Source organism: Ascaphus truei, chromosome 6 (assembly GCF_040206685.1).
Source record: "Ascaphus truei isolate aAscTru1 chromosome 6, aAscTru1.hap1, whole genome shotgun sequence".
Lineage (NCBI taxonomy): Eukaryota > Metazoa > Chordata > Amphibia > Anura > Ascaphidae > Ascaphus > Ascaphus truei.
The window spans coordinates 69690770-69703364 of NC_134488.1; the positions used below are offsets into that span (position 1 = coordinate 69690770).

Genomic DNA, 12595 nt, shown 5'->3' on the forward strand with positions numbered 1-12595 from the left:
ATTCACAAATATCTTTTAGGGGAATTGACCCTTCAGGGTATCAATACTATCATATCTGAAAGATACCCTTTTCAGATCATATCATTATGCTTGTGCAGTATGGGCCATACATTTGAAATTCACATGGACAGACCCATGAACTATGATAATACTCATAATAAAAACAAAAGTCTGCAATAGGGCAGTGATATCCCGGGTGTGGTGCCAGGACATGAACATAGACTCCAGTTTACAATCTGTTATTGACTCTCACCATGCAAACTTTAAGAACACGCAGCTTCAGGCTGCCTTGGCAGGAGGAGCAAAATCAACACAGATTTTATTCACAGGGACTGCTGCTACATGAAGCCAGCCCCGTTAAAGGCAGCTGGTACATACTAGCAAAGCAATCCGGAGCACATTTCAGCTCTCAGACTAAACATTTAAATACAGTTTGTGATACTTTTTGATGGACCAACATGAGCACTCTTCATAAATAGCATCCCAAACAAGGCTAGAGGCCTCCCGTGTCTGTACTATACTGTACTGTAAAGGAGCATTGCAAATGTCATCAATACGTATTGAATCGTATGTTTGAACCAAGTTTTGCAATTCTATATATATAAAACTCAAAATATGTTTGTCTGTGGGTTTGTGTGCGCTCCCATTGGCTGACTGCGGGGCAGGGTTGGCTCTCATTGGCTGTCGCTCGCTGTGGGGCGGGGCTTCTCTGTGCTGTCTGCTTCTTTCTCTGTGCTGCGGGGGCGGGGCTTCTCTCTGCACACAGATATCTCGTCCTCCTGTCTGTTTCCCCACTGGAGCATGCTTACAACTCCATATGTATTATAATTATGCATGTGTACAGCATGTTGTAGAAGTTGGACAGCTGTCAGTAAACCCATTTGGGACATGTCCACAACAACTCTTTCCAGTTATTCACCCAATTCTAAGTTCTTAGGCATTAAGGATGACCCCTACCATTTCATCTTAAGAAAATAGTTAATATCAATATTGTATATCCCCTCTTCTTTATATTTTAAACAGTATAGTTTAACATTTATGGGCACATGTAGAAAGGACATTTGGAGCAAAAACTATCATAAAAAGTATTTTCGTCTGACGTTTGTGTGTGCAAATATCTTTCCTTCAATATTTGCTCTATGTGCCTCAGCTTGTTACAGATATAGCCAACCACTGCACCTGCAGCCACGTGAAGGAACACTGAACGCTTCCGCATTCACTTAGTGAGAGGCGAGGCTTCCCCGCTACCGACTGAATCCGCTGAGAGAATCCGGAAACATCCCGCCTGTATACGGGACGTGTGAAATGGAGGAATTACCCTTCACATGTAACAATGAGGTGTCAAGTTCTGTGCGTCTTGCCCCCCCTCCCCTTTCTTTGTTCCCCCAGAAAAAAATAGCACCAGGTATGAAGTACCATAAACCATTCTGCCTTACAAACTGTGCCATTTACCACTTTCTTACATTTTGCACAGCTAGAAGTGAGAAATGCTGCAGTGCGTCAAAGCAGTGTTTTCTTTGTGTTGATGGTACATTCGCCCCTGTATTTTATAAAGTGAAGCTGCTTTACAAGAATCATCAACATTGGGCATATGCTACATGTAAATGTCAGCTCTCTCTCTGTAGATATACGCTTACCTGTGCCAATTATTCTTTCAATTTTGATGCTAGAATTCTCCAGTTCCTTTGCAAAGAGGTGAACTGCTTGCATCGGATCCTCACATGTGTCTGGATCAATGTAGGTTCTTCTTGTTGGAATTTTAACTGTAGGATGGAGAGAAAATACAAGAGGGGAGTTTGAAGATGTAAAATAAAAACAGAATATTTCTTCTCTTCACTGATTCTAAAGATATGTTCCCTGATACTTAATAACATGATTGATAAGTCAATGAAATGGTTCAAATAAGTAGAATTATTACTTTAACCCTGCGCATGCCCCATGAAGTAGCTATCGGGTCAAGAGGTCGGGCACACTAGGGGACCCATGACGTTATAGCTATGCTATGGGCTTTTTGCTTGTTTTCTAGCGGTGACCGCTTCTGTGGAGCGCTGAACGCAAACAGAAGAGGATATTCCTCTTTCATTCACGTCAACGGTGATGTAAAGATCATTTGATCACTCCCATGAAACGGTCACATGGCTGCGCTTTGCTGGACGGGCTATAGCACTCGGCGGCACTCAAAGGGTTAAAGGTGGTTACACTAAAAAGTTGCCTGAACACATTTTTTTGACCTGCTACAGTATGTGGCACTGCCCCTTATACAGAGTGAGACTGCACTAAATTCTGTGACACCATTGTTGCATATAAGACTTTTACAAAATTAACCTGCGTTAATACCATGGGGCATATGTATTAAGGCCAAATTGGAGCAATTCTGGGGCAAAACAACCGCACCGTATCTATCAAATAAAAAAGTCCTATTGAACTCAATAGGATTTTCTTCTTTGCCATAACTTGTGCAGTTTATTTTCCCCAGTATCGCTCTACTTTTGTCTTGATACATAGACCCCCATGAGTATCAGAAGCGCGCATAATTCTCAACCCCAGAACTGCAAGGGTTACCGTGCTGCAGTTAGCTCACCAGAACTGGAGACAGTGGTTAGAAATATTATTCCTGCCCATTGTTGGCAAAAAAATGTCTTGTGATAGAAAGGCTGTGAAGTATTATTTACTGTGCAGCAGGAGGCGTGAGCTTTTCATACACAATTTATCCTGTGTGATAGCAGAAATATCGCCCTGATTATAGTTTGCTGTGCATGACCAGCTCAACACATTCAGGTGAAACTCATTCTAGAGCAGCTCACTCATCCGAGACCCACAATTAAGTGAAACAAATGCATGTCCCCTTGTCTGTCTCCCAGCTATAGACATAACAGCTAGTGATTAACAGAGCCATGCCTGGTAGTGAATGTTAATTTTGTTTACAGTGCTTTTCCATACCTGGATGGTATGAATACGCTGGGAGGGAAAAATGTTCCAGTTTTAACATTGCTTTCATCTTCGTAAACCATAAACATTTCTCTGTATGCTGTCAAGCTGTCGTCCTTTGCTTGTCAAGATTTCAGCGCCATTCACATGACGACTCCTTTCAAAAAACACTTTCACGTCATATTGACGTCTCAATTCGGGTCTCATTCAGGTGAGTGGAATTTACTGCATCGTTAACTGTGCATTACCCTGCTTATCAATATATGAAGTAGGGGCTTATGTATGAAGGTATACTGTTAGATTTATTCTGCGGCGGTCATGTGTCATAGTCTCACAGATACAAAACCAGGGCAAAAGTGGTGCAAAAACACTGCACTAGATTTGTCAAATGAGAAACTTATTGGTTTCAACAAGAACGTTTTTGTGAATAATATATCTAATGCAGTTTCTTGCTCCACCTTTGCGGCCAGGAGACTTCAATATAATCACTTAAGAGTCATTTACATTCAAGTCTCTTAGCTTCAATGTAAATGTGCTTTTCCCCTACTAATGGAATGTATCAAATTCAGTATCTCTGGGTGGGGTCAGTCCCTGCCTTGCCAGGAAAGTTCCAGCCCACTCATGCCTTTGTTATGATGTCATAAGGTCATACTGTAACGCTGTCATACTGCAATTCTGTAACATGTATCTATATATGTATGTACAGTATGTCTATTTATGTAGCACCATTTATGTACATAGCGCTTCACAGTAGTAATACACGTGACAATCATATAAATAACATATAATATAAATAACACATAAAGGGGAGAAGTGCTTCAGACGTAAAAGTACCATTTAGGAAAAGGAGTCCCTGATCCGAAGAGCTTACAATCTAATTGGTTGGTAGGAAAAAATACAGATACAGTAGGAGGGCGTTCTGGTAAGTGTGTCTGCAAGGGGCCAAGGTTTATGTATGAGGTGTAAATTATCAGCCATGGAGCTACTCATATGCTTCCTTAAGTAGGTGTGTTTTAAGGTGGGTCTTAAAGGTGGATAGAGAGGGTGCTAGTCTGATACTGAGGGGAATTGCATTCCAGAGGTGTGGGGCAGTCAGTGAGGAAGGTTTGAGGCGGGAGAGGGCTTTAGATACAAAAGGGGTAGAGAGAAGACATCCTTTAGCAGAATGCAAGAGTTGGGATGGTGCATAGCCAGGAATTAGGGCTGAGATGCAAGGGGGAGAATAACAGTTTAAAGCTTTAAAAGTGAGAAGGAAATTGAGTGTGTGTGATACGGATTTGATAGGAAGCCAGGAGAGGGATTTCAGCAGGGGAGACGCTGAGACAGATTTCGGAATAGTAGAATGATTCTGGCAGCAGCATTTAGGATAGATTGTAGGGGAGACAGGTGAGGGGCAGGAAGGCTGGACAGCTGGCTAACATTGATGCTTGCACTTGTAAAAAAAAAGAAAAAAAAAGTAAAATAAATACTTTAATGACTATATATTCCTTTGAGGTGGGCATTTTGTGGTGTGTTGTGGCCTTTGTCGTGGCTGTTGTTGGAGGACTCTATGATTTAAGAAGGCCCTTTGGTGGCTGCGAGTGGGGAGGGCTCACTTAAACGTAACTTACTGGCGCCCATTCTCGCAAAGCGGCCGGGCCAGTGCTTTGCCTGCCCTGGAAGGAGTTGTGGTCATGTTTTTAGTATAATTGGCCGTTACCCATTGGAAAAGCCCAGTGGTGGCTGGGAGTGGCAAATGGGCAGGGCTCAATTAGACGTGACTCTATAAGGTCCATTCTCGCTAAAAGGCCGGGCTGGTCTGGTGCCCGGAGAGGGTGGGTGTTATGGGCCATGGTTTCAGTATCACTGGCCTTTACCCAGTGATTGAGCACTCTGGCCTAGTTAGCACTTGCATTTTAATAAAATCCGTGGCTTTATACATCCAGACCTTTTTTTTGTGCTTACAGCTGGTCCTCACTTATCTAACGTAATGCGTCCCGCAAACCGCCGGCGGATAATGGACCGTTGGATTGTGGTTCCATGTTAATCCGCTGCATCAAGTCGGATAATGCGTCCAGCGGACTGCATTATGTGGCGTCGGATAAGGCATTCGACGGAAAGCGGCCCGTCAGATACCGAGTACCACCTGTATTTATTATAAGTATTATTATAGGGTTGCATATACAAGGGGTGGGGGGAGCTTCACCACAGGCTCCAAGATCATGACTGCTGTAGATCACACAAGCAGTATTTCACTAGCAGCAGCACAAGAAAACCCAGCAGATTACTTAATCAATCAACATTCCAGTGCCTTAACCCCCCAAATTGAGATTGGAATCTATCTGATGCAGGAATACATATTACTTAAATGTTCGAAATTTAGTGTAAAAAAGCAGTAAAGATAAAATAACTAAACAATACAAAATTGAATCTTTGGAAGCATTTTAACACAGTCTTGTGGTCTGTTCCTTTTCTCGGTCACGGGACTGTAGATTTACAACCAATACTAAAAAGGCCGAGCAGTTTGAAAAGCGAACCTGGGAAGGACTGCCAGTGAAATGCTTCAGGGAGCAGAAGAGAGTGCGCTGATCTGACATACGCCAGAAATCAAATCAAGTTATCCCTTCTCACATCTGGACCATCTTTGACAAGTCCTGTCTGTGAAATCATTGCGTCTTGATAACCAGGAGATGTCCCACAAAGACAAAGCCTCATGTAGAGCGGCAAGGAAAGCTGACAGTATCAGTACACCCTGCAGAATGCTAAGAGCATTCAGCCTTTTGAAACACTCATTGATTGACTGGGGTTACTTGACTAGGAAAGAGGCTATTCAATCTGCTGTCTAAGGAATCCCAGGCCTTTGAAGACATTGTATCTCAAATAACTTGAAGGCCCTTACATCACTTTTACAAAAATTGCAGTCCAAGTGAATTAAAAACAATAGATATTTTGCAAAACATAGAAATGTTTATTTTGTATTGAGCAATCTTTTAAAAGCCCGCCTCTTCTATTCTGAAAATGGTCACAGTTCTTAAAAAGCCAAAACTGGCCCTCAAATCTGCAGAAAATTGCACGTGACACGTGACTGCCAGAGTGCCAGCTCTATGCCTAGAATAATACAGGGGCACTTAAATTAAACCTCTTGTTGCTGCTGGATGAAATGTAGGAAGCATGACTATTGATTTACAGTATGTGTGTCCAAGAGGGAGTCAACGTTTCAGTCTTGATACAGGTCCATCTACAGTAGGACAGAAATATTTGTTATCATGCCTAGTTCAATAAAGTAATTGTATTAATTGTATTTTGCAAGACTAGTGTGCTCTGGATCATCCTTGCATTGGAATTACAGATGTTTGGCTGTTTCCAACTCCATCAAGCCCCTGTTGGTAAGCTCCTTTTATTGAATCATTCTGTCATCATGCTTTTTTTAATATTGACCTGGTGCGCATTGCTGGTTTTTGCTTGTCCAAGAGAGAGCCAGCATGTTCCATCTTAATTCTTCCATTGTTGTGTCCTGAATAGGATTACCTGATAAATATTGCACCTTGTGAAGAAAGATGTTGCAAGCTCATGTATAATATGGGTTAATATAAAGCCCTGCCTTTCTGAAAGTCAAATCTCCATTACAATACATTAGTGACTGTATGACAAAGACAATACTTACAATGGAAATACAGCTCCTCATCCCCATCCTGACTGGCCTTGCTATAGCCACATTGCCTGTGATGGGAAAGAACATTCATGTTTACGGATCAACCACAGAAATCAAAGCATCCCCGTCACTGAGACGTGTGGTAGCATTAGTTAGTGTCATTACTTTTCAATTCCCATGCATATAACTCCAATTCCTTTTTAAAATAGACATACAGTACATTTGGTACAAAAAAATTAAACACCATATTGCTATTCTTTTCACTTAAACATTTTTTAACATTGGGTTAGGAAGCTCCCTCCCATCCTATTTCACAGCATTACTTTCAAATAAAATCAGGGGAGAATTTATAGGAAACAAACACTGGTGGTGAGATATCGCTCAAGTCCATATACCAAAATAAAAGCTAGGTGCAGAGGGATATATACAATAGAAATGCAGCAGAGAAAGTGACCAAGGTCACAGAGTCCCTTTCTTATGCACTCATGGATAAAAGCGTAATTGAATATACTGGGATCTAATATCCGTAGGGAGATCCACAATGTCCAACCCGAACAATAACTAATGGTATAAGGGTGATAGGACGTGTAACTGCTAAAATCAAAAACAATAAATCTTTAATAGTAATCAAAATAGCAACACCGAAAAACAAATAGTGCAAAGAATATAAGTGACATTAAAACTGGAATAAAAAAGGTCCAAGGAGGGGAACGGGTTGTGGACGTGAAGTAGCAATAAGGAAAAACAATAAAAAAAACACATACATACATAATATATATATATATATAATCAAAAAATAAATAGATGATACCATTCTGTGGCTAACTAAATGCTTTTATTTGTGCGAGCTTTCGAGATACACTGATCTCTTCTTCCGGCGATGTTACAATGAATGAAGCAAGGGTATACAGTACTTAAAAACAGTGGGCCTTATGCAGAGAGGAACGTTATTTAATGTGAAAACGGCAAGAAAATAGCCACAGAATTGGAGCAAGTTATGGTCGTATGCAGAAAGCTGTGTTACCTAATTTTTCTGATGAGATTCAAAATTGCCAAGTTTTTCTGGCTAGATTGAACTCACTATAATATAGGGCAGAATGGCGAGTTGCAGTGCATCTATGCTACCTGCATACCACCCTATTTTAACATGGCGAATTTACCAATCTCTCCATGTGTTTGGCAATTTTTAAAGTAAAGAAACCTGCTGTGGAGAATTTTATGAATCTCTCCATGTTCTCTGCAGGAGAAGCTTCTCTGGGAAGTATTTTCTCCAAAATATGGTGCTATTTCCCTTCTCTATCCTCTCTGCATAAGCCCCAGTGTCTCTTGGAATGTTATCTGTGCTGGTCCTTCCCCCGGTGTGGATGTGTTTTATGGCTAGAGGTGTCAAAAGGTTCCTGAAAGCAAGTGAAGAAAGAGTGTGTATGTGTATCAGTGTGAATAAAAATGAATGGAGAGCCCACAGTATATACAGTGCTTTACAAAAGGTGTGTGTGAAGTGGGAGTGGATATAAATGGTGTGGGTGGGTGTGGAAATGTGAGAGTTTGTAGCACAACTAAATACCTCTACATGTATATATATATATAAATATAAATATTACCTCTTCCCATGAGCGCTATAGGCCATGTCTGTACATACTGTGCTATATGTATGCACACACAGCTGTCTCTCACACATACTTATACTCCTTGTTTTTCCATCCCTATACACCAATAGGGACCACATAGTATCCACACACACTTTTAGTTGTGTTACTAACTCTCACATTTCCACACCCATCCACTCCCACTCCACACACACCTTTTGTAAAGCACTGTATATACTGTGGGCTCTCCATTCATTTTTATTCACACTGATACACATACACACTCTTTCATCACTTGCTTTCAGGAACCTTTTGACACCTCCAGCCATAAAACACATCCACACCGGGGGAAGGACCAGCACAGATAACATTCCAATAGACACTGTTTATAGTATAGCTTTTGCTTGCTTCATTCATTGTAACATCGCCGGAAGAAGAGATCAGTGTATCTCGAAAGCTCGCACAAATAAAAGCATTTCGTTAGCCACAGAACGGTATCATCTATTTATTTTTTGATTATTGAAGCTCGGCTAACACGGTACTGATACCTCTACATGTATATATATATACATATATATATATATATATAAAATCAGTATGCTAGTAAATACACATCCCTATAAAAAGCTACTTCAATGTCTGTAAACATAGAACCTGAAAACACATAGGTCGTATACTAATGTCAATAACACACAATGGTGTACAAATGTATCAGAACCACATAGTAGTGAGCAATAAACCTCTGTGCTTGCCAAACCAGTCTGCACTGATCACTAAAAACAATCAGAAGTGATCAATATGGCAGCTGTGATCATAGTAAGGCAAAAAAGCTTCTTTAGTAATGTATACGACTGTATATCCAGTGATCAGGACATTAGTATCCACCAAACACTGTTCTGCTCGTGGACGCCACTACCGGAACGGTGTTTGTTGGATACTAACGTCCTGATCTTCACTGGATATACAGTCATATACTAAAGAAGCTTTTTTGCCTTACTATGATCACAGCTGATTATTCTTAGTGGTCTACGTTATACTGTTTGGCACTAATAGGGGCGTAATACCTATATATGCATCTGTTAAATGCTACTGTCTATGTTACCACAGAAGCATTCTGTATACATGCTTGGTTTACCTCGTGTCAATGGTGCTTTCAGGGAATTTTTCCAGCCATATTGATCACTTCTGATTGTTTTTAGTGATCAGTGCAGACTGGTTTGGCAAGCACAGAGGTTTATTGCTCACTACTATGTGGTTCTGATACAATTGTACACCATTGTATGTTATTGACATTAGTATACGACCTATGTGTTTTCAGATTCTACGTTTGCAGGCATTGAAGTAGATATAATATATATATATATATATATATATATATATATATATATATATATATATATATATATTATATATATATATATATATATATATATATATATATAAAACTGTAAATATTACTGTATGTTCATTTGCATGTCTTAGACAGGTCTGCAACCCTGTCTTTCCCCATTATCGCCCAGCATACAGCGCTTCCACTGCAGCAAGGGATTCTGGGAAATGACATGCAAATGAGCACTCAGTGCCACCTTTTGTCTCAAGCTCGTATTACACAAGCAAATCCTCAAGCCAATGCATGCTATTTTAAACAAAGCTGTGTTTAAAACAGCATGCATTGGGGTGAGGATTTGCTTGTGTAATACGAGCTTGAGACAAAAGGTGGCACTGAGTGCTCATTTGCATGTCATTTCCCAGAATCCCTTGCTGCAGTGGAAGCGCTGTATGCTGGGCGATAATGGGGAAAGACAGGGTTGCAGACCTGTCTAAGACATGCAAATGAACATACAGTAATATTTACAGTTGCTATATGCTTTACTGTGGAGGGTTTTTGTCACTTTTTTACCCACCATAACCTTAATAATTGTGGTATATATATATATATATAATATATATATATATTCTATATTGTTTCTCCCTATTGCTACTTCACGTCCACCACCCGTTCCCCACCTGGGGACCTTTTTAATTCCAGTTTTAATATCACTTATATTCTTTGCACTGTTTGGTTCGGTGTTGCAATTTTGATTACTATTAAAGATTTATTGTTTTTGATTTTAGCAGTTACACGTCCTATCACCCTTATACCATTAGCTATTGTTCGGGTTGGACATTGTGGTTCCCCCTACGGATATTAGATCCCAGTATATTTAATTATGCTTCTATCCATGAGTGCATAAGAAAGGGACTGCTGTGACCTTGGTCACTTTCTCTGCTGTATGAGAATTTATAGGAAGCGGTTGCTGGAAAAGGAGTTATTTGACATAATACAGTGATGTATTCGTTTGCATGCTCCCATTGGTCATTTTACTTCATTTTCTTTTGCTTTCCTTGGGAATTATTTGATAACTCCAATGCTGTTGTTTGCACCCGAGGGGCGTGGGCACGTTACCACTTTAGTTTAGTTTAGGATCTTACCTCCTCCATATCATGAGTCCAACCACCATGGACAGCAGCACGATGAACCCAGCAATTGACACGACCACTATGATGATGAGCGGATTCTGTTCACTGGAGGCCAGGGCCACTGTAACACAGAGCAGAGAGGGGAAGGGAAAGGTTCCAGAGAGAAGTAAACATACGTTGTATAAAGATGCGTGACTATGTATCACAGTAGTGCAAATAATAGAACCAGATTTCTTTGATAAATACGGTGCTATCTCAACACTGCTTTTTGCCCCAGTTTTGCAGCCAGGATAAATGAAATCCATAGTTTTAAAGGGGCAATCCCTTGCAGGATCAAAGTAAACTAATACCAGTGACATGTTGAAATGGTCTTGTCTGGGTAATCAATACATTTAGTACCCCAAACTAAACCTATAAGTATTTGAAATTTATTTTTTAAAGTTAAACTTGGGAGTGATTGGATTTCCTCTGGCTTTTCCCTTTTGTTTGATGTTACAAAGTGTAGAAATGGGAATGGGACATTTTGCTGCGGCCGTCCCACAACGACCAACTCCCGCTTGTGCATTTAGCTGCAGGGGGTCCCTGGACGTTCCGCCGCCGCTTCTACAAGAAAGTAAGTTAAGGGCAGATGGCTAGTTTTAGGGCAGATGGCTAGTTTAGGGTAGATGGCTAGTTTTAGGGTAGATGGCTAGTTTTAGGGTAGATGGCTAGTTTTAGGGTAGATGGCTAGTTTTAGGGCAGATGGCTAGTTTTAGGGCAGATGGCTAGTTTTAGGGTAGATGGCTAGTTTTAGGGCAGATGGCTAGTTTTAGGGTAGATGGCTAGTTTTAGGGTAGATGGCTAGTTTAGGGTAGATGGCTAGTTTAGGGTAGATGGCTAGTTTTAGGGTAGATGGCTAGTTTTAGGGCAGATGGCTAGTTTTAGGGTAGATGGCTAGTTTTAGGGTAGATGGCTAGTTTGGGGTAGATGGCTAGTTTTAGGGTAGATGGCTAGTTTTAGGGCAGATGGCTAGTTTTAGGGTAGATGGCTAGTTTTAGGGTAGATGGCTAGTTTAGGGTAGATGGCTAGTTTTAGGGTAGATGGCTAGTTTTAGGGTAGATGGCTAGTTTAGGGTAGATGGCTAGTTTTAGGGTAGATGGCTAGTTTTAGGGCAGATGGCTAGTTTTAGGGCAGATGGCTAGTTTTAGGGCAGATGGCTAGTTTTAGGGTAGATGGCTAGTTTTAGGGCAGATGGCTAGTTTTAGGGCAGATGGCTAGTTTTAGGGTAGATGGCTAGTTTTAGGGTAGATGGCTAGTTTTAGGGCAGATGGCTAGTTTTAGGGCAGATGGCTAGTTTTAGGGTAGATGGCTAGTTTAGGGTAGATGGCTAGTTTTAGGGCAGATGGCTAGTTTTAGGGTAGATGGCTAGTTTTAGGGCAGATGGCTAGTTTTAGGGTAGATGGCTAGTTTTAGGGTAGATGGCTAGTTTTAGGGTAGATGGCTAGTTTTAGGGTAGATGGCTAGTTTAGGGTAGATGACTAGTTTAGGGTAGATGGCTAGTTTAGGGTAGATGGCTAGTTTAGGGGTGTCAAAGGTAAGAAACAAGCAGATTACATTTGATGTAACCACAAGAATACAAAATGAACTGTGGTGTGCCAGGGTTTCTCCTCTTCACCTTTACACACAGACCCTTAACCTTTTCAATGCCAAACTGTAAGCTCCCCTGCTACTTGAGATAATAATAATAGCATGTTCTTGTATAGCGCTGCTATTTTTACAGACACAGGTTACAATCTATGTTTTTGATGCCTGAGGCACAGGGAGATAAAGTGACTTGCCCAAGGTCACAAGGAGCTGATACTGGGAATTGAACCAGGCTCCCCTGCTTCATACTCTCGTGTCAGCCAGTGTCTTTACTCACTGAGCCACTCCTTCTCCACTTGAGACGCTGTATCAGCAGTGGCTTTGTCTTTTCCTTCACCGTATACTTTGTGGCCATTTATTTACACCA

The 12595-nt window shown here is 40.9% G+C and overlaps 1 protein-coding gene across 3 annotated transcripts in view; it reads right to left on the bottom strand.

The window, feature by feature from the left end:
* The window catches only part of EPHA10 (EPH receptor A10), a 304331-nt gene that overhangs the window by 39315 nt on the left and 252421 nt on the right, over positions 1 to 12595 (bottom strand). For all 3 annotated transcript variants that reach the window (XM_075604750.1, XM_075604752.1, XM_075604751.1), the window contains exons 8-10: positions 10618 to 10726; positions 6572 to 6627; positions 1638 to 1763 (exon numbers count right to left, since the gene is read on the bottom strand). In XM_075604750.1, coding sequence (XP_075460865.1) covers positions 1638 to 1763; positions 6572 to 6627; positions 10618 to 10726 — 291 coding nt within the window. The remainder of the gene's footprint in view (positions 1 to 1637; positions 1764 to 6571; positions 6628 to 10617; positions 10727 to 12595) is intronic.